This window comes from Salmo trutta, chromosome 26 (assembly GCF_901001165.1).
Source record: "Salmo trutta chromosome 26, fSalTru1.1, whole genome shotgun sequence".
Classification (NCBI taxonomy): Eukaryota; Metazoa; Chordata; class Actinopteri; order Salmoniformes; family Salmonidae; genus Salmo; species Salmo trutta.
Genome location: NC_042982.1, coordinates 46,185,461 through 46,211,601, shown reverse-complemented (window position 1 = coordinate 46,211,601; position 26,141 = coordinate 46,185,461). Strand labels below are relative to the sequence as shown.

At 46.8% G+C, this 26,141-nt stretch overlaps 1 protein-coding gene across 1 annotated transcript in view; it reads left to right on the top strand.

Moving 5' to 3' along the window:
* Positions 1-2,086: 2,086 nt before the first annotated feature.
* Positions 2,087-26,141, top strand: part of tenm4 (teneurin transmembrane protein 4) — a gene marked incomplete at its 5' end in the record, with an annotated part of 264,411 nt that continues 240,356 nt past the window's right edge. Inside the window, 2 exon segments of the mRNA XM_029716129.1 lie at positions 2,087-2,314; positions 25,074-25,238. Of these exon segments, the coding sequence (XP_029571989.1) occupies positions 2,087-2,314; positions 25,074-25,238 (393 nt within the window).

Below are 26,141 nucleotides of genomic sequence, written 5' to 3'. Positions count from 1 at the left end.
AAATATTTTGCCTCCAATACTGCCGGTGAATCAGCACAACAATTTACAAAAATACTCATCATAAACGTTGATAAAATATTAAACTGTTATTCAAAGAATTATAGATGAACATCTCCTTTATGCCACCGCTGTGACAGATTTCAAAAAAGCTTCACGAGGAAAGCACACTTTGCAATAATCTGAGTACTGCGCTCAGAAACATACACCAGGCAATACAGATACCCGCCATTTTGGAGTCATCTAAAATCATAAATAGCATTAGAAATATTCACTTACCTTTGATGATCTTCATCAGAAGGCACTTCCAGGAATCCCAGGTCCACAATAAATGTTGTTTTGTTCGATAAACTCCATAATTTATGTCCAAATAGCTCCTTGTTGTTAGCGCGTTCAGTTAGCTACTCCAAATGTAGGAAGCGCGCGGAAAATGTCACGACGAAAAGTAAAAAAAGTTATATTTACATTTGTTCAAACATGTCAAACGTTGTATAGCATCAATCTTTAGGGCCTTTATCACTTAGAACTTCAATAATATTCCAACCGGACGATTGCAATGTCTTGAAAAATGTTTTGGAACACAGCTAACTCTCACGTGAATGCGCGCCAATGAACGCCAGTACCTTCCTGAGTCAACAACTTCCAACTTCCTCTGTTCGCTCTCTGTTCATCATATACGCTTCAAACAACTTTCTAAAGACTGTTGACATCTAGTGGAAGCCTTGGGAAGTGCAAAATGAACCCTAAGTCACTGTGTGTTTGATAGGCAATGACTTGAAAGGACTACAAGCACCAGAATTCTCACTTCCTGGTAAGATTTTTCTCAGGTTTTTGCCTGCCATTTGAGTTCTGTTATACTCACAGACATCATTCAAACCGTTTTAGAAACTTCAGAGTGTTTTCTATCCAAATCTACTAATAATATGCATATTCTAGTTCCTGGGTCCTGGGCCCGAGTAGTAGGCCGTTTAATTTGGGTACGTTTTTCATCCGGCCGTGAAAATACTGCCCCCTACCCTAGAGAGGTTAACGCGACTAACAATTGGTAATACCACGATCCGTTCGATAAAGTCTGTTTTTTCTGACGAATACACTTCACGCGATGTGATCGGGTTGCTTTCTACCCCTTTAGCAAACAGCAAACGTCTGACATATTTGGTATTTTTTACAGGCGGTGTTTTCCATAAAACATGGTTCCAGTGATTTCATACAATACGTGCCGCCCATCCATTTACATGCGTGTCACCATATCTCTGGAAACGTCCCGTTAACGTGTCAGCCGAACCTGCCTCTGTGATGGACCAGGAAGTAGCCATACCCAGGACTAATACACATCCCGGCTACTCACCCTCCTATGCAATGCATTATCCTCAGCCTCAGCAGACTATATATTTATACAGCAGTTCTCCGTTCCAAATGGCACCCTTATTCCCTTTATAGTGTACTACTTCTGAGCAGAGCTCTATGGGTCCCTGGTCTAAAGTAGTGCACTACATATGGGGAATAAGGTATAATTTGGGACACATAGTGCCTGCTACCCTGTGGAGTGATCCTCTGACGTGGAGAGTGAATTACCACAGAGTCATGAATTTACAGGAGGCCTGCTGCGGTCACTAGTGCTGTAAATTAGATTTTATATTGATCCCCCCCCCCCCCCGTTTCGATTGGACAAAACCCCGCTCTGTTCCGAGTGTTTTCCCGAGCGTTCTTGGTAACCTAGCCCGCCGAGTGGCTATGGCAACAGCAGAAAGAGTTACTGACCAGTAAAAAGGAACTGTTCTTCCAATTCACTTCCCTGTTTGATAATTATATCTATATAATGTTATTGTAAGGATGGTATAAAATGCCTTCCCTGGGATGAATCCTATCTTCATGTCTGTGTGTATAACTCGTGGTTCTGGTGCAAATGTCCCATCGACATCAATGTGGCCTGGTCTAAAGAACCTGCTCTATAGAGGCAATATGGTGCCATTCGAGAGGATGATGTCAGAGTTACACACACACTGATTTAAAGTTAGGATTGTGTCCTCTGGAACAGGTAGGAAGGACAACGACTCTGAGAGACTGTCTCCTTTCTGTAGGCACTTCTTGTTTAAGCCAGGGGGGACGTCTCCAATGTATTGTACGACATCACCGGGTTACCCTTTGACCTCCAGCACGGTCTACTCCCCGCCACCTCGACCGTTACCCAGAAACACCTTCTCCAGACCGGCGTTCAGCCTGAAGAAGCCCTACAAGCACTGCAACTGGAAATGTGCGGCTCTCAGCGCCATCCTCACCTCCGTCACGCTGGTGTTCCTGCTTGCCTACTTCATCGGTGAGTCAACCTCTCCTCTCCTCTGCCTCTCCTCTCCTCTCCTCTCCTCTGCCTCTCCTCTGCCTCTCCTCTCCTCTGCCTCTGCCTCACCTCTGCCTCTCCTCTCCTCTATCCTCCTCTCCTCTGCCTCTCCTCTCCTCTGCCTCTCCTCTCCTCTCCTCTGCCTCTGCCTCACCTCTGCCTCTCCTCTCCTCTATCCTCCTCTCCTCTGCCTCTCCTCTCCTCTGCCTCTCCTCTGCCTCTCCTCTCCTCTGCCTCTCCTCTGCCTCTCCTCTGCCTCTCCTCTCCTCTCCTCCTGACATACTTTATTGGTAAACATTTATCGTCCTTCACCCCACCTCCTCTGCATCATCCTTCCTTCCCTTCCCTCCCTTTTTCTCCTCTCCCACTCCCTCCCTCCCGTCACCCTACCCTCACCCTCATTCCCCTCCTCTCGCCTGCCTCCTCTCCTCTCCCCTCCTTATCCACCTCCCTTTTCCTTCCGACCTCTCCCTTCCCCTATCCACCTGTCCTACATTCCCTTCCGCTTCCACCCCCCTGTCCACCTCTCTCTACAGCCACAGTCAAAAGGCTGTGGTCCATTCTGTTTTCCCTGTTGTGGAGTGGAAGGGAGTGGACTCTGCTATCTGTAGCAGTATCTCAATACGATTGTATCGAGAGTAAATCAGAATGTCTGAGATAATATTTAATTTTCAACCAAACATAAATAACATTAGCATGTAATAGACTGATATGATTGAGTCTGGTCAGGGGGGATGAGTCTGGTCAGGGGGGATGAGTCTGGTCAGGGATGATGAGTCTGGTCAGGGATGATGAGTCTGGTCAGGGGGGATGAGTCTGGTCAGGGGGATGAGTCTGGTCAGGGGGGATGAGACTGGTCAGGGATGGTCAGGGATGATGAGTCTGGTCAGGGATGATGAGTCTGGTCAGGGGGATGAGTCTGGTCAGGGGGGATGAGTCTGGTCAGGGATGATGAGACTGGTCAGGGATGATGAGTCTGGTCAGGGGGGATGAGTCTGGTCAGGGATGATGAGTCTGGTCAGGGATGATGAGTCTGGTCAGGGATGATGAGTCTGGTCAGGGATGATGAGACTGGTCAGGGGGGATGAGTCTGGACAGGGATGATGAGTCTGGTCAGGGATGATGAGTCTGGTCAGGGATGATGAGTCTGGTCAGGGATGATGAGACTGGTCAGGGATGATGAGTCTGGTCAGGGATGATGAGACTGGTCAGGGGGGATGAGTCTGGACAGGGATGATGAGTCTGGTCAGGGATGATGAGTCTGGTCAGGGATGATGAGACTGGTCAGGGATGATGAGTCTGGTCAGGGATGATGAGTCTGGTCAGGGATGATGAGTCTGGTCAGGGGGGATGAGTCTGGTCAGGGATGATGAGTCTGGTCAGGGATGATGAGTCTGGTCAGGGATGATGAGTCTGGTCAGGGATGATGAGACTGGTCAGGGGGGATGAGTCTGGACAGGGATGATGAGTCTGGTCAGGGATGATGAGTCTGGTCAGGGATGATGAGTCTGGTCAGGGATGATGAGACTGGTCAGGGGGGATGAGTCTGGACAGGGATGATGAGTCTGGTCAGGGATGATGAGTCTGGTCAGGGATGATGAGTCTGGTCAGGGATGATGAGACTGGTCAGGGGGGATGAGTCTGGTCAGGGATGATGAGTCTGGTCAGGGATGATGAGACTGGTCAGGGATGATGAGTCTGGTCAGGGATGATGAGTCTGGTCAGGGATGATGAGTCTGGTCAGGGATGATGAGACTGGTCAGGGATGATGAGTCTGGTCAGGGATGATGAGACTGGTCAGGAATGATGAGTCTGGTCAGGGATGATGAGTCTGGTCAGGGATGATGATTCTGGTCAGGGATGATGAGACTGGTCAGGGATGATGAGTCTGGTCAGGAATGATGAGTCTGGTCAGTGGTGTAGTAATGCTGTAATGTAGTCTAGCTCTTCATGGAGGCCCAGCCATTTATCAGTAGTGTAGTAATGCTGTAATGTAGTCTAGCTCTTCAGGGAGGCCCAGCCATTTATCAGTGGTGTAGTAATGCTGTAATGTAGTCTAGCTCTTCATGGAGGCCCAGTCATTGGTTAGTGGTGGAGTGTAGTCTAATGTAGTCTAGCTCTCTATTGTCATTATTAATATTATTATTATTGTTATTATTATTATTATTATTCATATTTGTATTATTACTATTATATTTTATTTAATTTATTATTGTTATTATTACTGTTATTGTTATTGTTATTATTATTATAATTATAATTATTATATTACTATTATTATTATTATTATTACTGTTATTAGTATACGTATTATTACTATTAGTACTATTATTAGTATTATTATTAGTATTATTATCGGTAGTATTATTATTATTAGCAGCGGTAGTATTATTATTGCTGGTATTACTATTATTACTATTATTACTATTATTACTATTATTATTATCATTATTACTAGTATTACTAGTATTAGTATTATTAGTAGTAGTAGTAGTAGTAGTAGTAATATTACTATTACTAGTATTACGATTATTATTATTATTAGTATTGTAATATTATTAATATTATTATTATTATTATTATTATTATTGTAATATTATTATTATTATTACTAGTATTACAAGTATTAGTATTATTATTATTAGTAGTAGTATTGTAATATTATTAATATTATTATTATTATTTTTACTAGTATTACAAGTATTAGTATTATTACTATTATTACTATTATTATTATTAGTAGTATTGTAATATTATTAATATTATTATTATTATTTTTACTAGTATTACAAGTATTAGTATTATTACTATTATTACTATTATTATTATTACTAGTATCAGTATTATTACTATTATTACTATTATTATTACTAGTATTACTAGTATTAGTATTATTACTATTATTACTATTATTATTATTACTAGTATTATTATTTTACTAGTATTAGTATTATTACTAGTATTATTATTATTACTATTATTATTATTATTACTATTATTATTATTACTAGTATTACTAGTATTAGTATTATTACTATTATTACTATTACTAGTATTACTAGTATTAGTATTATTACTATTATTACTATTATTATTATTACTATTGTTACTATTATTATTATTACTAGTATTATTATTATTACTAGTATTAGTATTATTACTAGTATTACTATTTTTATTATTATGATGATGATGATATTTGGCCTCTTTTATTTTCTGTTGTCTACCCTGTGGTGGTGTGTGGTCTTTTCTGATGTCAATTTTACTTATTTTTCAGTCCAGCAACACATAATGTCTTACATATGTAGCTACGCAAACATGATACACACACGCACGCACGCACCGACAGACAGACAGACAGACAGACAGACAGACAGACAGACAGACAGACAGACAGACAGACAGACAGACAGACAGACAGACAGACAGACAGACAGACAGACAGTGAACACATGCTGGAAGACGACACTCAGAAAAGCTATTTTATATTATTTGACCAGGTAGTATGCATTTGAATGCCGATATATACAGCCGCACCTATTTAACATAGAAATTGTTCCATCGTCGTTAAATTCAATCTCACAGAGGGGAATAAGATGGAGGTTTATTCAGCAGAAGATTGGGAAAGGATAGCCTAGTCACTCATTTGCGTATTCATCCTGCGCTAGGAGGAGACGCAGACAGCCACACACATCCTAGCTGAGTCAGTCTCCATTATGATCATCCTAGCTGATCACTGAGTCAGTCTCCAGACCATAACACATCCTATCTGATCACTGAGTCAGTCTCCAGACCATAACACATCCTATCTGATCACTGAGTCAGTCTCCAGACCATAACACATCCTAGCTGAGTCAGTCTCCAGGCCATAACACATCCTATCTGATCACTGAGTCAGTCTCCAGACCATAACACATCCTAGCTGAGTCAGTCTCCATACCATAACACATCCTAGCTGATCACTGAGTCAGTCTCCAGACCATAACACATCCTAGCTGATCACTGAGTCAGTCTCCAGACAATAACACATCCTAGCTGATCACTGAGTCAGTCTCCAGACCATAACACATCCTATCTGATCACTGAGTCAGTCTCCAGACCATAACACATCCTAGCTGAGGCAGTCTCCAGACCATAACACATCCTAGCTGATCACTGAGTCAGTCTCCATACCATAACACATCCAAGCTGAATCAGTCTCCATTATGATCATCCTAGCTGATCACTGAGTCAGTCTCCATACCATAACACATCCAAGCTGAATCAGTCTCCATTATGATCATCCTAGCTGATCACTGAGTCAGTCTCCAGACCATAACACATCCTAGCTGAGTCAGTCTCCATACCATAACACATCCTAGCTGATCACTGAGTCAGTCTCCATACCATAACACATCCTAGCTGATCACTGAGTCAGTCTCCAGACAATAACACATCCTAGCTGATCACTGAGTCAGTCTCCATACCATAACACATCCTAGCTGATCACTGAGTCAGTCTCCAGACAGTAACACATCCTAGCTGATCACTGAGTCAGTCTCCAGACCATAACACATCCTAGCTGAGTCAGTCTCCAGACAATAACACATCCTAGCTGATCACTGAGTCAGTCTCCATACCATAACACATCCTAGCTGATCACTGAGTCAGTCTCCAGACCATAACACATCCTAGCTGATCACTGAGTCAGTCTCCAGACAATAACACATCCTAGCTGATCACTGAGTCAGTCTCCAGACCATAACACATCCTAGCTGATCACTGAGTCAGTCACCAGACAATAACACATCCTATCTGATCACTGAGTCAGTCTCCAGACCATAACACATCCTATCTGATCACTGAGTCAGTCTCCAGACCATAACACATCCTAGCTGATCACTGAGTCAGTCTCCAGACCATAACACATCCTATCTGATCACTGAGTCAGTCTCCAGACCATAACACATCCTATCTGATCACTGAGTCAGTCTCCATACCATAACACATCCTAGCTGATCACTGAGTCAGTCTCCAGACAATAACACATCCAAGCTGATCACTGAGTCAGTCTCCAGACCATAACACATCCTATCTGATCACTGAGTCAGTCTCCAGACCATAACACATCCTAGCTGATTACTGAGTCAGTCTCCAGACCATAACACATCCTATCTGATCACTGAGTCAGTCTCCAGACCATAACACATCCTATCTGATCACTGAGTCAGTCTCCAGACCATAACACATCCTATCTGATCACTGAGTCAGTCTCCATACCATAACACATCCTAGCTGATCACTGAGTCAGTCTCCAGACCATAACACATCCTAGCTGATCACTGAGTCAGTCTCCAGACCATAACACATCCTATCTGATCACTGAGTCAGTCTCCAGACCATAACACATCCTATCTGATCACTGAGTCAGTCTCCAGACCATAACACATCCTATCTGATCACTGAGTCAGTCTCCAGACCATAACACATCCTAGCTGATCACTGAGTCAGTCTCCAGACCATAACACATCCTATCTGATCACTGAGTCAGTCTCCAGACCATAACACATCCTAGCTGAGTCAGTCTCCATTATGATCATCCTAGCTGATCACTGAGTCAGTCTCCAGACCATAACACATCCTAGCTGATCACTGAGTCAGTCTCCATACCATAACACATCCTAGCTGAGTCAGTCTCTTTACCATAACACATCCTATCTGATCACTGAGTCAGTCTCCAGACCATAACACATCCTAGCTGAGTCAGTCTCCAGACCATAACACATCCTAGCTGATCACTGAGTCAGTCTCCATACCATAACACATCCTAGCTGATCACTGAGTCAGTCTCCAGACAATAACACATCCTATCTGATCACTGAGTCAGTCTCCAGACCATAACACATCCTAGCTGAGTCAATCTCCAGACAATAACACATCCTAGCTGATCACTGAGTCAGTCTCCAGACAATAACACATCCTAGCTGATCACTGAGTCAGTCTCCAGACAATAACACATCCTAGCTGATCACTGAGTCAGTCTCCAGACCATAACACATCCTATCTGATCACTGAGTCAGTCTCCAGACCATAACACATCCTAGCTGATCACTGAGTCAGTCTCCATTATGATCATCCTAGCTGATCACTGAGTCAGTCTCCAGACAATAACACATCCTAGCTGATCACTGAGTCAGTCTCCAGACCATAACACATCCTAGCTGATCACTGAGTCATTACTACTGAGTCAGTCTCCAGACCATAACACATCCTAGCTGAATCAGTCTCCAGACCATAATACATCCTAGCTGATCACTGAGTCAGTCTCCATACCATAACACATCCAAGCTGAATCAGTCTCCATTATGATCATCCTAGCTGATCACTGAGTCAGTCTCCAGACCATAACACATCCTAGCTGAGTCAGTCTCCAGACCATAACACATCCTATCTGATCACTGAGTCAGTCTCCAGACCATAACACATCCTAGCTGATCACTGAGTCAGTCTCCAGACAATAACACATCCTATCTGATCACTGAGTCAGTCTCCAGACCATAACACATCCTAGTTGAGTCAGTCTCCAGACAATAACACATCCTAGCTGATCACTGAGTCAGTCTCCAGACCATAACACATCCTATCTGATCACTGAGTCAGTCTCCAGACCATAACACATCCTATCTGATCACTGAGTCAGTCTCCAGACCATAACACATCCTATCTGATCACTGAGTCAGTCTCCAGACCATAACACATCCTATCTGATCACTGAGTCAGTCTCCAGACCATAACACATCCTATCTGATCACTGAGTCAGTCTCCATTATGATCATCCTAGCTGATCACTGAGTCAGTCTCCAGACAATAACACATCCTAGCTGATCACTGAGTCAGTCTCCAGACCATAACACATCCTAGCTGATCACTGAGTCAGTCTCCAGACCATAACACATCCTATCTGATCACTGAGTCAGTCTCCAGACCATAACACATCCTATCTGATCACTGAGTCAGTCTCCATTATGATCATCCTATCTGATCACTGAGTCAGTCTCCATCACATTTCTTTTTCTTCCTAAAGTCTACTGATTATTCATTTCTCTCTTCATTGCCTGGATTGTCAATAATGATTTTACTTATCATTCAGAACATTGGTGGTTTAGTTCTCTCCCTGCTGGCTGTTCATGTTAATCATCTGGATTATATTTCTATGGGTAGCTAAATTGGGTGGTGGGTGATTTATACTGTAGCTAGTAGCCTAAATTGTGATTTATACTGTAGCTAGTAGGCTAAATTGGGTGGTTTATACTATAGCTAGCAGGCTAAATTGGGTGGTGGGTGATTTATACTATAGCTAGCAGGCTAAATGGTGATTTATACTGTAGCTAGTAGGCTAAATTGGGTGGTTTATACTATAGCTAGCAGGCTAAATTGGGTGGTGGGTGATTTATACTATAGCTAGCAGGCTAAATTGGGTGGTGGGTGATTTAAACTATAGCTAGCAGGCTAAATTGGATGGTGGGTGATTTATACTGTAGCTAGTAGTCTACATTGGGTGATGGGTGATGTATTATATAGCAAGTAGTCTACATTGGGTGGTGGGTGATTTATACTGTAGCTAGCAGGCTAAATTGGGTGGTTTATACTATAGCTAGCAGGCTAAATTTGGTGGTGGGTGATTTATACTGTAGCTAGTAGTCGTATTAGTAGTGTAGCAACATTACTGAGATGATGGTGAGTGACTCTCTCTATAGCTGGACGTTGGGGTGGATGCTGATTGGATATGTCCATATCTGAGCATGTAATTATTAGCCGTGTGGGTCTAAATGTGTAAGTTTAGTGACCTTGCCACGCGACAAAGATCACCACCGGTCCTGATGCAGTTTAATCACCAGATGTAATAACAAACCTCCTCAAAATCTGAGTCTATACACACACACACACACACACACACACACACACACACACACACACACACACACACATATACACGCACACACACACACTCACACACGCACACACACGCACACACGCACACACACACACACACACACACACACACACACACACACACACATATACACGCACACACACACACACACACACACACACACACACACACACATATACACGCACACACACACACTCACACACGCACACACACGCACACACGCACACACACACACACACACACACACACACACACACACACACACACACACACACACACACACACACACACACACACACACACACACACATCCCACCACCGCAAATAAACACGTCTGGAAACCTCACCCTGAGAATCTGGCGTTCCAATCAAGAACAAGCAGACAATGGCTCTGTCACAAATACCACCCTATTCCCTATGAAGTGCTCAACTTTTCTTTCTTTTGTTGCCCAGGGCCCATAGGGCTTTTGAAGGGCTCAAAACGAGTGCACTATTGGGAATAGATTACCATCTGGGACAGAGCCCATGTTTAATTAAACACTGATGAGAAAATATATTTAATTTCAAGTGCAATTAATTATTGAGGGCTGTAATTTGAAACTCCGTCTGGAGCCTCTAATGAACCCAATTATACCCCTCTGACAGATGTTTTGACTTGTAACGTGGTTTTGCTCCGGCCCGGCCCCAGTCCGGTACAGGTGGGGTGGTGTGGGGGGGAGTAGGGGTGGTGTGGGGGGGAGTAGGGGTGGTGTGGGGGGGGGGGGTAGGGGTGGTGTGGGGGGGGTAGGGGTAGGTGGGGTGGTGTGGGGGTGGTGGGGTGGTGTGGGGGTGGTGGTGTGGGGGTGGTGGTGTGGGGGGGGGTAGGGGTGGTGTGGGGGGGGGTAGGGGTGGTGGGGGGGGGGTGGTGTGGGGGGGTAGGGGTGGTGTGGGGTGGGGTAGGGGTAGGTGGGGTGGTGTGGGGGGGGGGTGGTGTGGGGGGGTAGGTGGGGTATAGAGGGGCTGGGCTATAGAGAGGTTGGGCTATAGAGAGGCTGGGCTATAGAGAGGCTGGGCTATAGAGAGGCTGGGCTATAGAGAGGATGGGCTATAGAGAGGCTGGGCTATAGAGAGGCTGGGCTATAGGGAGGCTGGGCTATAGGGAGGCTGGGCTATAGAGAGGCTGGGCTATAGAGAGGCTGGGCTATAGGGAGGCTGGGCTATAGAGAGGCTGGGCTATAGAGAGGCTGGGCTATAGAGAGGCTGGGCTATAGGGAGGCTGGGCTATAGAGAGGATGGGCTATAGGGAGGCTGGGCTATAGAGAGGCTGGGCTATAGGGAGGCTGGGCTATAGAGAGGCTGGGCTATAGAGAGGCTGGGCTATAGAGAGGCTGGGCTATAGGGAGGCTGGGCTATAGAGAGGCTGGGCTATAGAGAGGCTGGGCTATAGAGAGGCTGGGCTATAGGGAGGCTGGGCTATAGAGAGGCTGGGCTATAGAGAGGCTGGGCTATAGAGAGGCTGGGCTATAGAGAGGCTGGGCTATAGAGAGGCTGGGCTATAGAGAGGATGGGCTATAGGGAGGCTGGGCTATAGGGAGGCTGGGCTATAGAGAGGCTGGGCTATAGAGAGGCTGGGCTATAGGGAGGCTGGGCTATAGAGAGGCTGGGCTATAGAGAGGATGGGCTATAGGGAGGCTGGGCTATAGGGAGGCTGGGCTATAGAGAGGCTGGGCTATAGGGAGGCTGGGCTATAGAGAGGCTGGGCTATAGGGAGGCTGGGCTATAGGGAGGCTGGGCTATAGAGAGGCTGGGCTATAGAGAGGCTGGGCTATAGAGAGGCTGGGCTATAGAGAGGATGGGCTATAGGGAGGCTGGGCTATAGAGAGGCTGGGCTATAGAGAGGCTGGGCTATAGAGAGGCTGGGCTATAGAGAGGATGGGCTATAGGGAGGCTGGGCTATAGAGAGGCTGGGCTATAGTTGTTGATCCTCTGTCTGTGGTTTTGCTTCAGCAGGACCTGTAGCAGACTCTTTATACATCTCAGGGCTTTCAGCGAGAGGCTTGTGGGATTTCTGGGGTTTTTCTGCCAGTATTGACATTATTTCAATGTGTGTTTGGAGTGGTTGATTGATTTATTGTGGTGCTTTAGATATGTGGAGACGTGTTCCTTATAGAAGTCCATCAGTGGCCGTAACCCATATAGCCAGAAATCTATGAGAGTCCATCAGTAGCCTATACCCTCAGAAGTGTCTGACATGCGTCCCAAATAGCACTCTAATCACTACGTAGTGCAGTACAGAGCCCTATGGGCCCCAAGTCGAAGGTAGTGCACTGTGTGTAGGGAATAGGGTGCCGTTTGCAACACAACGTCTGTAGCCTTTACCCTCTCTCTCTCTCTCTCTGACAGGAGATGACAGATCGTGTAGACTGGCTGGTATAGCAGAGAACTGACAGGTCCTTCTGAGCCTCACAGTCTCATTTGACAAATGATTCGGTACTTTTGATATACTGACCCGTATTCTTGCTGAAACTACTATTATTATTATTTTTTTATTTTGTATTGCTTTTTATCTTTGAAAATATCAACCAGCTTTCAGCAAAAGATTACTAGGATAAAGACAACTTGCCAGCTCAAGCAAAGTCATCAAAACCCACACTAGGATTTAGGAGACGTACAAAAACCTCTAGACACGTTGATCTACAGAGATGGTGTAGTCTTCCTGTAGACACGTTGATCTACAGAGATGGTGTAGTCTTCCTGTAGACATGTTGATCTATAGAGATGGTGTAGTCTTCCTGTAGACATGTTGATCTATAGAGATGGTGTAGTCTTCCTGTAGACATGTTGATCTATAGAGATGGTGTAGTCTTCCTGTAGACATGTTGATCTACAGAGATGGTGTAGTCTTCCTGTAGACACGTTGATCTACAGAGATGGTGTAGTCTTCCTGTAGACATGTTGACCTACAGAGATGGTGTAGTCTTCCTGTAGACATGTTGATCTATAGAGATGGTGTAGTCTTCCTGTAGACATGTTGATCTACAGAGATGGTGTAGTCTTCCTGTAGACATGTTGATCTACAGAGATGGTGTAGTCTTCCTGTAGACATGTTGATCTATAGAGATGGTGTAGTCTTCCTGTAGACATGTTGATCTATAGAGATGGTGTAGTCTTCCTGTAGACATGTTGATCTACAGAGATGGTGTAGTCTTCCTGTAGACATGTTGATCTACAGAGATGGTGTAGTCTTCCTGTAGACATGTTGACCTACAGAGATGGTGTAGTCTTCCTGTAGACATGTTGACCTACAGAGATGGTGTAGTCTTCCTGTAGACACATTGATCTACAGAGATGGTGTAGTCTTCCTGTAGACATGTTGACCTACAGAGATGGTGTAGTCTTCCTGTAGACATGTTGACCTACAGAGATGGTGTAGTCTTCCTGTAGACACGTTGAGCTACAGACTCATCAGACTAAAGGACAGATTTCCACCGGTCTAATGTCCATTGCTCGTGTTTCTTGGCCCAAGCAAGTCTCTTCTTCTTATTGGTGTCCTTTAGTAGTGGTTTCTTTGCAGCAATTCGACCATGAAGGCCTGATTCACACAGTCTCCTCTGAACAGTTGATGTTGAGATGTGTCTGTTACTTGAACTCTGAAGCATTTATTTGGGCTGCAATTTCTGAGGCTGGTAACTCTAATGAACTTATCCTCTGCAGCAGAGGTAACTCTGGGTCTTCCTTTCCTGTAGTGGTCCTCATGAGAGCCAGTTTCATCATAGCGCTTGATAGTTTTTGCAACTGCACTTGAAGAAACGTTCAAAGTTCTTGAAATCTTCCGGATTGACTGACCTTCATGTCTTAAAGTAATGATGGACTGTCATTTCTCTTTGCTTATTTGAGTTGTTCTTGCCATAATATGGACTTGGTCTTATACCAAATAGGGATATTTTCTGTATACCACCCCACCTTGTCACAACACAACTGATTGGCTCAAACACATTAAGAAAGAAAGAAATTCCAAAAATGTACTTTAAAAAAAGATGATATGTTAATTGAAATGCATTCCAGGTGACTACCTCATGAAGCTGGTTGAGAGAATGCCAAGAGTGTGCAAAGCTGTCATCAAGGCAAAGGGTGGCTAATTTGAAGAATCTCAAATATAAAATATATTTTGATTTGTTTAACACTTTTTTGGTTACTACATGATTCCATGTGTGTTATTTCATAGTTTTGATGTCTTCACTATTATTCTACAATGTAGAAAATAGTAAAAATAAAGAAAAAACCCTTGAATGAGTAGGTGTCCAAACTTTTGACTGGTACTGTATATACACAGTATATATATATATATATATATATATATATATATATATATATATATATATATGTATATGTGTGTGTGTATAGACATTATGGACATTGTATTGATAGAATATATTGTATATCTGTATAATATGTGGATAGAATATATAGTATATCTGTAGAATACGTGGATAGAATATATAGTATATCTGTAGAATATATAGTATATCTGTAGAATACGTGGATAGAATAGTATATGTACATCAATAGTTAAATAGATTGGCCTTGACTAGAATACAGTATATACATATGAAATGAGTAAAACAATATGTAAACATAATTAAAGTGACCAGTGTTTCCATGACTATGTACACAGGGCAGCAGCCTCTAAGGTGCAGGGCTGAGTAACACGGTGGTAGACGGCTAGTGACAGAGACTACGTTCAGGCCAGGCTATTGGATTGAGGACGGCTAGTGATGGCTGTTTAACAGTCTGATGGCCTTGAGATGTTTTTTCAGTCTCTCGGGTCCCAGCTTTGATGCACCTGTACTGACCTCGCCTTCTGGATGATAGCGGGGTGAACAGGCAGTGGCTCGGGTGGTTGTTGTCCTTGATGATCTTTTTGGCTTTCCTGGGAGATGAGCCTGTCTGTCTGTCTGTTGGTCTGTTTAATCAGTAGTCATTAGGAGATGAGCCTGTCTGTCTGTCTGTTGGTCTGTTTAATCAGTAGTCATTAGGAGATGAGCCTGTCTGTCTGTCTGTTGGCCTGTTTAATCAGTAGTCATTAGGAGATGAGTCTGTCTGTCTGTTGGCCTGTTTAATTTCTCTCATTCCAATCCAATGGAAGTCTTCTGCTTTCTCAATGAGTGTGAACTCTTGCCATAGCTAGCTGGGGAAGTAAACATTAATAACAGATAAATCTCTCATCAGACCATAAATGTAAGCAATTAAACACCCATCCCTCTATCCCTCCATCCCTCTGTCCCTCTATCCCTCCATCCCTCTGTCCCTCCATCCCTCTGTCCCTCTATCCCTCCATCCCTCTGTCCCTCTATCCCTCCATCCCCATGTTCCTCTGTCCCTCTATCCCTCCATCTCCCTGTTCCTCCATCCCTCTGTCCCTCTATCCCTCCATCTCCCTGTTCCTCCATCCCTCTGTCCCTCTATCCCTCCATCTCCCTGTTCCTCTATCCCTCTGTCCCTCTATCCCTCCATCCCCCTGTTCCTCTGTCCCTCTGTCCCTCCGTCCCTCTATCCCTCTATCCCTCTATCCCTCCATCCCTCTATCCCTCTATCCCTCCGTCCCTCTATCCCTCTATCCCTCCATCCCTCTATCCCTCTGTCCCTCCGTCCCTCTATCCCTCTATCCCTCTATCCCTCCATCCCTCTATCCCTCTATCCCTCTATCCCTCCGTCCCTCTATCCCTCTATCCCTCTATCCCTCCATCCCTCTATCCCTCTATCCCTCTATCCCTCCGTCCCTCTATCCCTCTGTCCCGCTATCCCACCGTCCCTCTGTCCCGCTATCCCTCCATCCCTCTATCCCTCTATCCCTCTATCCCTCCATCCCTCTAACCCTCTATCCCTCTATCCCTCCATCCCTCTATCCCTCCGTCCCTCTATCCCTCTGTCCCTCTATCTTTCCGTCCATCCATCCCCTCGTTCCTGCCCCCTCCAGTACTGGCTGTGGAATTGACTGTCACTGGAAGACAGATTGCTGGGGTTGGTCTGACGTTTTGTTGTTCAGTCTCCAACCTGGCCGTTCCTTTTGATTTGTAACTGGACGTTGAACCAGCAGAAACAGAGGGGGAGTCAGAAAATGCAAGCCTGGCAGAGCATCAAAGATCACCAGGCGATGGTGGTGGTGGTGGCCATCCACCCCCTGTCCCAACTGTCTTCATCCATCCAGCCATCCATCCCCTGTCCCAACTGTCTCCATCCATCCAGCCATCCATCCCCTGTCCCAACTGTCTCCATCCATCCAGCCATCCATCCTCTGTCCCAACTGTCTCCATCCATCCAGCCATCCACCCCCTGTCCCAACTGTCTCCATCCATCTGGCCAATCCCCCCCTGTCCCAACTGTCTCCATCTGGCCATCCACCCCCTGTCCCAACTGTCTCCATCCAGCCATCCACCCCCTGTCCCAACTGTCTCCATCCATCCAGCCATCCCTCCCCTGTCCCAACTGTCTCCATCTGGCCATCCACCCCCTGTCCCAACTGTCTCCATCCATCCAGCCATCCTACCCCTGTCCCAACTGTCTCCATCCATCTGGCCATCCATCCTCTGTCCCAACTGTCTCCATCCATCCAGCCATCCATCCCCTGTCCCAACTGTCTCCATCCATCCAGCCATCCATCCCCTGTCCCAACTGTCTCCATCCAGCCATCCATCCATTCCCTGTCCCAACTGTCTCCATCCATCCAGCCATCCATCCCCTGTCCCAACTGTCTCCATCCATCCAGCCATCCATTCCCTGTCCCAACTGTCTCCATCCAGCCATCCATTTTCTGTCCCAACTGTCTCCATCTGGCCATCCAACCTCTGTCCCAACTGTCTCCATCCATCCAGCCATTCCTCCCCTGTCCCAACTGTCTCCATCCATCCAGCCATCCATCCCCTGTCCCAACTGTCTCCATCCATCCAGCCATCCATCCCCTGTCCCAACTGTCTCCATCCATCCAGCCATCCATTCCCTGTCCCAACTGTCTCCATCCATCCAGCCATCCCTCCCCTGTCCCAACTGTCTCCATCCATCTGGCCATCCAATCCCTGTCCCAACTGTCTCCATCCATCCAGCCATCCATCCCCTGTCCCAACTGTCTCCATCCATCCAGCCATCCATCCCCTGTCCCAACTGTCTCCATCCATCCAGCCATCCATCCCCTGTCCCAACTGTCTCCATCCATCCAGCCATCCATTCCCTGTCCCAACTGTCTCCATCCATCCAGCCATCCCTCCCCTGTCCCAACTGTCTCCATCCATCTGGCCATCCAATCCCTGTCCCAACTGTCTCCATCCATCCAGCCATCCATCCCCTGTCCCAACTGTCTCCATCCATCCAGCCAGCCAGCCCACCTCTGGTATCTGTGATATGCATAGAGAAGGTTTCAGCCAGCCCACCTCTGGTATCTGTGATATGCATAGAGAAGGTTTCAGCCAGCCCACCTCTGGTATCTGTGATATGCATAGAGAAGGTTTCAGCCAGCCCACCTCTGGTATCTGTGATATGCATAGAGAAGGTTTCAGCCAGCCCACCTCTGGTATCTGTGATATGCATAGAGAAGGTTTCAGCCAGCCCACCTCTGGTATCTGTGATATGCATAGAGAAGGTTTCAGCCAGCCCACCTCTGGTATCTGTGATATGCATAGAGAAGGTTTCAGCCAGCCCACCTCTGGTATCTGTGATATGCATAGAGAAGGTTTCAGCCAGCCCACCTCTGGTATCTGTGATATGCATAGAGAAGGTTTCAGCCAGCCCACCTCTGGTATCTGTGATATGCATAGAGAAGGTTTCAGCCAGCCCACCTCTGGTATCTGTGATATGCATAGAGAAGGTTTCAGCCAGCCCACCTCTGGTATCTGTGATATGCATAGAGAAGGTTTCAGCCAGCCCACCTCTGGTATCTGTGATATGCATAGAGAAGGTTTCAGCCAGGATACATAGAGAAACAGCGTCTTGTAAACTCAGCTGGATGTTTTGTTACAGCGTCTGTATTTCCTTTCTTGGCTGTAGCCCCTCCACTCCTCTGTTCTGTTTCTCAGTGGCGAGGCAGGGATGGGTGAGCTTCTTCGTTCGAATCGTGCTCAAAGCGAAGCCGGGTTGGAGTTCGTTGGAGTAACAAGGTTGTCCTAATGAGAGGCCTGTGTTCTATCGAGGACCACTGATGTGTCGGGAGTTACCACGCGACAACACAGGTGGGGAGGGATGCCGTTTTGTACCGAGGCGCATGTTGAGCCCTCCTTGGCAGGAGACTGGGATGGGACTTGCCTCGTACCAATTAAGGAGCCGAAAGAAGACGAAGAGGAGATATATATATATATATATATATCGAGAGCGAGAGACATAGAGGCAGAGCTCTAACCCACTCTGAGGAGGGATATACCCACTACTGTCTGTGCTCTGCTAGTGTTTCAGTATCATTACGCCTCTCCTCTTGGCTCTCCAACAACTACACTTCAAAAGATCGCCAAAGATAAAGAAACCTTTTTTATCATGCCTGGCCGCATGCTGTTACTTCTCAAATTATAGCTGCTGTAATATCCATACAGAAAAGTGAAACTTTCCCCAAGCTATCCTGAAAATCAGTGGGCTAAAAAAAAAACAGAAAAAAACAAAGCAGCATTGCCTTGAGGAATGTGTGTCCTAACTAGCTTACTAGTCTGTCTGTTCATCCTTCCGTGAGTGGCCTGGTCTGTCTGTCTGTCTGTCTGTCTGTCTGTCTGTCTGTCTGTCTGTCTGTCTGTCTGTCTGTCTGTCTGTCTGTCTGTCTGTTCATCCATCAGAGAGTGTCCTGGTCTGTCTGTCTGCCTGTCTGTCTGTCTGTCTGTCTGTCTGTCTGTCTGTCTGTCTGTCTGTCTGTCTGTCTGTTCATCCATCAGAGAGTGTCCTGGTCTGTCTGTCTGCCTGTCTGTCTGTCTGTCTGTCTGTCTGTCTGTCTGTCTGTCTGTCTGTCTGTCTGTTCATCCATCAGAGAGTGTCCTGGTCTGTCTGTCTGCCTGTCTGTCTGTATGTCTGTCTGTCTGTCTGTCTGTCTGTCTGTCTGTCTGTCTGCCTGTCTGTTCATCCATCAGAGAGTGTCCTGGTCTGTCTGCCTGTCTGTCTGTTCATTCATCAGAGAGTGTCCTTGTCTGTCTGTCTGTCTGTCTGTCTGTCTGTCTGTCTGTCTGTCTGTCTGTCTGTCTGTTCATCCATCAGAGAGTGTCCTGGTCTGTCTGTCTGCCTGTCTGTCTGTCTGTCTGTCTGCCTGTCTGTTCATCCATCAGAGAGTGTCCTGGTCTGTCTGTCTGCCTGTCTGTCTGTCTGTCTGTCTGCCTGTCTGTTCATCCATCAGAGAGTGGCCTGGTCTGTCTGTCTGTCTGTCTGTCTGTCTGTCTGTCTGTTCATCCGTCAGGGAGTGTCTTCTCTGTTCATCCATCAGAGAGTGTCCTGGTCTGTCTGCCTGTCTGTTCATCCATCAGAGAGCGTCATGTGGACGGACAGTGAATATTAGCATATGGCTAATTAATCCCTTGAGCGAGTGCTGGATGTGGCAGCCTTCCTTCGCTTCACTGATTATGCTCCTTATAGCTTTTACACCTCTCACCCAGGGTCAGAACCTCTCACCCAGGAACAGAACCTTTCACCCAGGGTCAGAACCTCTCACCCAGGAACAGAACCTTTCACCCAGGAACATAACCTCTCACCCAGGGTCAGAACCTCTCACCCAGGAACATAACCTTTCACCCAGGAACAGAACCTTTCACCCAGGGTCAGAACCTCTCACCCAGGAACAGAACCTTTCACCCAGGGTCAGAACCTTTCACCCAGGGTCAGAACCTCTCACCCAGGAACAGAACCTTTCACCCAGGGTCAGAACCTTTCACCCAGGGTCAGAACCTCTCACCCAGGAACAGAACCTTTCACCCAGGGTCAGAACCTCTCACCCAGGGTCAGAACCTCTCACCCAGGAACAGAACCTCTCACCCAGGAACAGAACCTCTCACCCAGGAACAGAACCTTTCACCCAGGGTCAGAACCTCTCACCCAGGAACAGAACCTCTCACCCAGGGTCAGAACCTCCCACCCAGGGTCAGATCCTCTCACCCAGGAACAGAACCTCTCACCCAGGAACAGAACCTCTCACCCAGGGTCAGAACCTCTCACCCAGGGTCAGAACCTCTCACCCAGGGTCAGAACCTCTCACACAGGAACATAACCTCTCACCCAGGAACATAACCTCTCACCCAGGAACAGAACCTCTCACCCAGGGTCAGAACCTCTCACCCAGGAACAGAACCTCTCACCCAGGAACAGAACCTCTCACCCAGGGTCAGAACCTCTCACCCAGGAACAGAACCTCTCACCCAGGAACAGAACCTCTCACCCAGGAACAGCACCTCTCACCCAGGAACAGAACCTCTCACCCAGGAACAGAACCTCTCACCCAGGGACATAACATCTCACCCAGGAACAGAACCTCTCTCACAGAGACAGAACCATATCACCATATGGCCTGTTACTTAAAACCACTTCATTTATATTTTACAGTAAAGAGTTAAGGAAATATTTTCACTTAAGAAAGCAAGAAGAACTGTTCTACTACGAGACCGACCGTACCATGACCATGGGGAAGATATATAGCAGGACCTGAATGGAAAAACCTAACCTGGTCCCAGATCTGTTTGTGCTGTCTTGCCAACTCCTATGGTCATTGTCGTGGAGGAGTTGGTACGACAGCACAAACAGATCTGGGACCAGCCTGGGATGGAGGAACCAGTCAGGGTATTGGTTTCTCTTCTAGATCTGTATTTAACAGAAGAGGTTACCACATTGATGAGAGAGGATGATGTTTATTTATGAATGTATTCATCTCAACTAGGCCAGATTCATCTGGAATCAGACAGATAATGGGTTTTAGCTGCTCGTTTGGAGCCAATGACAGAATCTGGGCTAGCAAGTCAAGCCAACGTCCCCTGGTTCTAAAGCACTGATGGATGAATGAATGGAGGGATGGATGGAGGGATGGATGGAGGGATGGATGGATGGGTGGATGGATGGAGGGATGGATGGATGGAGGGATGGATGGATGGAGGGATGGATGGAGGGATGGATGGAGGGGTGGATGGATGGAGGGATGGATGGATGGAGGGATGGATGGATGGAGAGATGGATGGAGGGGTGGATGGAGGGGTGGATGGAGGGGTGGATGGATGGATGGAGGGATCGAGGGATGGATGGAGGGATGGATGGATGGATGGAGGGATGGATGGATGGAGGGATGGATGGATGGATGGATGGATGGATGGATGGATGATGGAGGGATGGAGGGATGGATGGAGGGATGGATGGATGGATGGAGGGATGGATGGATGGAGGGATGGATGGATGGAGGGATGGATGGATGGAGGGATGGAGGGATGGATGGAGGGAGGGATGGATGGATGGAGGGATGGAGGGATGGATGGAGGGATGGATGGAGGGATGGATGGATGGATGGATGGAGGGATGGATGGAGGGAGGGATGGATGGATGGATGGAGGGATGGATGGAGGGATGGATGGATGGATGGAGGGAGGGATGGAGGGATGGATGGATGGATGGAGGGATGGATGGAGGGATGGATGGAGGGATGGAGGGATGGATGGAGGGATGGATGGATGGATGGATGGATGGATGGAGGGGTGGATGGAGGGGTGGATGGAGGGATGGATGGATGGATGAAGGGATGGATGGATGGGTGGATGGAGGAAGGGGTGGATGGATGGAGGGATGGATGGAGGGATGGATGAAGGGATGGATGGAGGGATGGATGGAGGGATGGATGAAGGGATGGATGGATGGAGGGATGGATGGAGGGAGGGGTGGATGAAGGGATGGATGGAGGGATGGATGGAGGGAGGGGTGGATGGAGGGATGGATGGATGGATGAAGGGATGGATGGAGGGATGGATGGAGGGGTGGATGGAGGGATGGATGGATGGAGGGATGGATGGAGGGGTGAAGGGATGGATGGAGGGATGGATGGAGGGGTGGATGGAGGGGTGGATGGAGGGATGGATGAAGGGATGGATGGAGGGATGGATGGATGGAGGGATGGATGGATGGATGAAGGGGATGGATGGAGGGATGGATGGAGGGGTGGATGGAGGGGTGGATGGAGGGATGGATGAAGGGATGGAGGAAGGGGTGGATGGAGGGGTGGATGGATGGAGGGGTGGATGGAGGGATGGATGAAGGGATGGATGGAGGGATGGATGGATGGAGGGATGGATGGATGGATGAAGGGATGGATGGAGGGGTGGATGGATGAAGGGATGGATGGATGAAGGGATGGATGGAGGGATGGATGGAGGGATGGATGGATGAAGGGATGGATGGAGGAGTGGATGGATGAAGGGATGGATGGAGGGATGGATGGATGAAGGGATGGATGGAGGAGTGGATGGAGGGATGGATGAAGGGATGGATGAAGGGATGGATGAAGAAATGGAGGAAGGGGTGGATGGAGGGATGGATGAAGGGATGGATGGAGGGATGGAGGGATGGATGGATGGAGGGATGGATGGATGGAGGGGTGGATGAAGGGATGGATGGAGGGATGGATGGATGGAGGGATGGATGGATGGAGGGATGGAGGGATGGATGGATGAAGAAATGGAGGAAGGGGTGGATGGAGGGGTGGATGGAGGGATGGATGGAGGGATGGATGGCATAGCAGGAGTTGATGAATCATTTAAGTAATCTATTTGGTCTAATGATTGTGTTTTAGTTTGTAATTAACACACACACACACACACACACACCACACCACACCACACCACACACATAGCAGCGTAGCCTAGTGGTTAGAGCGTTGGGCCAGTAACCGAAAGGTTGCAAAATTGAATCCCCGAGCTGACAAGGTACAAATCTGTCATTCTGCCCCTGAACAAGGTAGTTTAACCCACTGTTCCCTGGTAGGCCATCATTGAAAATAAGAGTTTGTTCTTAACTGACTTGCCTAGTTAAAATAAAGGATTAAAAAAATATTTTTTTATTTAAATACACACTCACTGTGTCACTACCACAGGTTGTTAGTGAGCTTCCTGAGCAGAGATCAAAACAGCTTGACCTTGTCATGAATTGGTGTGTGTCTGTCTCAATGGGCACTTCACCTTCCACACCCTCCCCATTCAACCAGTGCCTCTCCTCCTCTCCCCTTCTGTTCTTCCTGCTGACTGGGTCGTTCCATACCCTCCCCATTCTCTCCTCCTCTCCTCCTCTCCTCTCTTCTGTTCTTCCTGCTGACTGGGTCGTTCCATACCCTCCCCATTCTCTCCTCCTCTCCTCCTCTCCTCTCTTCTGTTCTTCCTGCTGACTGGGTCGTTCCATACCCTCCCCATTCTCTCCTCCTCTCCTCTCTTCTGTCCTTCCTGCTGACTGGGTCGTTCCATACCCTCCCCATTCTCTCCTCCTCTCCTCCTCTCCTCTCTTCTGTTCTTCCTGCTGACTGGGTCGTTCCATACCCTCCCCATTCTCTCCTCCTCTCCTCCTCTCCTCTCTTCTGTTCTTCCTGCTGACTGGGTCGTTCCATACCCTCCCCATTCTCTCCTCCTCTCCTCCTCTCCTCTCTTCTGTTCTTCCTGCTGACTGGGTCGTTCCATACCCTCCCCATTCTCTCCTCCTCTTCTTCTCTCCTCCTCTGTTCTTCCTGCTGACTGGGTTCTTCTCTTGTATCCCCACCTCAGCGTTGTATGGAATTAGTAAGGTAATGGTGATGAGAAGAATAGCAGGGTCCTGGGGGAACGAGCCAAGAGCTAGACCAAGGCTGTGTTCTGTTGGGGCACATCAGGGGGTATGTCTCAAATCACACCCTATTCCCTACGTAGTGTACTACTTTTGGTAGGGAATAGGGTGTTATTTAGGCCATGACAGATCTGTCCTCAGGGTTTATGACGTCTGGTTTCACCCTCCTGTTAGATGTTACCTGATCAGCATTTCTTCACAGAATGGCAACATTAACCATTAAACTACTGTGTTGTTTTACACTGTGACCTTTGACTTGATTATGTCGGCTTGTCATTCATATGGAGAGATGTCAGCTTGAGAGGTCACCAGGTCAACATTCACACGTTGCAATATTAAAGAAAGATTCAGGACGGCAGCTTAGTTCGCCTCTAAAGTGAATTGCATTGTGGGTTTCAGAAGACAAGCTTCTAAAGTGAATTGCATTGTGGGTTTCAGAAGACAAGCTTCTAAAGTGAATTGCATTGTGGGTTTCAGAAGACAAGCTTCTAAAGTGAATTGCATTGTGGATTTTAGAAGACAAGCTTCTTTGTCAGAGCTATCACTTTTAGTATTGTTTTGTAACGCCTTGGGTTTCTATAGTGTCTAGCCTATAGATTACGACCATCAGTACCCTTCAAAATCAACAACAGTCTATGCTTAGTTATCTCATGTTGGGTAATCGTCTGATTAGACCAACTATTACACATCTGAAGAAACAGATGTGGACTAGTAACCGAAAGGTTGCAAGTTCGAATCCCCGAGCTGACAAGGTACAGATCTGTCATTCTGCCCCCGGCCTAGGCCGTCATTGAAAATAAGAATTTGTTCTTATTAACTGACTTGCCTTGTTAAAAAAAATCAAAAATGTAGATAAACCCACAAAAAAGGGGAAACTTCAGGAAGTTTAGTGCCCTTGGACTGACAGTGCTATATGTGGTCCATTTAGCAGACGCTCTTATCCAGAGCGACTTACAGATTGTGGTCCCATTGTAGCTCAGTACCTTAACAACAGTCATATCGTGTTGAGGTTCATTCTCTACGTCTGTTCTGTTGAAGCCATGCACCTGTTGGGTCTGAACTGGCACCTGCAGCCCATGCAGGGACAGATGTACCAGCTGTCGGAGGACAACACCAGCGGTCTGCCCCTACCTACCGATCTCAGCCTGCCACCCCTGGGCAACACTGGCCTGGAACTGCCCGACCGCAGAGCCAAGGACGACGGTAAGGCGATGAACTTACTTACACGTACATCTCACTTTCATTTAGCTGTATAACAGACACATGGGTATTCAGTGACTAAGGAACGTTTTCAGACCCCTTGACTTTTTCCACATTTTGTTACGTTACAGCCTTATTCTAGAATTGATTATATAGTTATCAATCTACACACAATACCCCATAATGACAAAGCAAAAACGTTTTTTTTTTAATGTTTGGTAATGAAAAAATAATAAAAATATCACATTTACATAAGTATTCAGACCCTTTACTCAGTACTTTGTTGAAGCAGCTTTAGCAGCGATTACAGCCTTGAATCTAATTGGGTATGTCGCTACAAGCTTGGCACACCTGTATTTGGGGAGTTTCTCCCATTTTTCTCTGCAGATCCTCTCAAGCTCTGTCAGGTTGGATGGGGAGCGTCGCTGCACAGCTATTTTCAGGTCTCTCCAGAGATGTTAGATCGGGTTCAAGTCCGGGCTCTGGCTGGGCCACTCAAGGACATTCAGAGACTTGTCTCAAAGCCACTCCTGCATTGTCTTGGCTGTGTGCTTAGCGTCATTGTCCTGATGGAAGGTGAACCTTCGCACCAGTCTGAGGTCCTGAGCGCTCTGGAGCAGGTTTTCATCAAGGATCTCTCTGAACTTTGCTTCGTTCATCTTTGCCTCGATCCTGACTAGTCTCTCAGTCCCTGCCGCTGAAAAACATCCCCACAGCATGATGCTGCCATCCCCATGCTTCACCGTAGGGATGGTGCCAGGTTTCCTCCAGATGTGACGCTTGGCATTCAGGCCAAAGAGTTCAATCTTGGTTTCATCAGACCAGAGAATCTTGTTTCTCATGGTCTGAGTCCTTTAATGCCAAGCGGGCTGTCATGTGCATTTTACTGAGGAGTGGCTTCTGTCT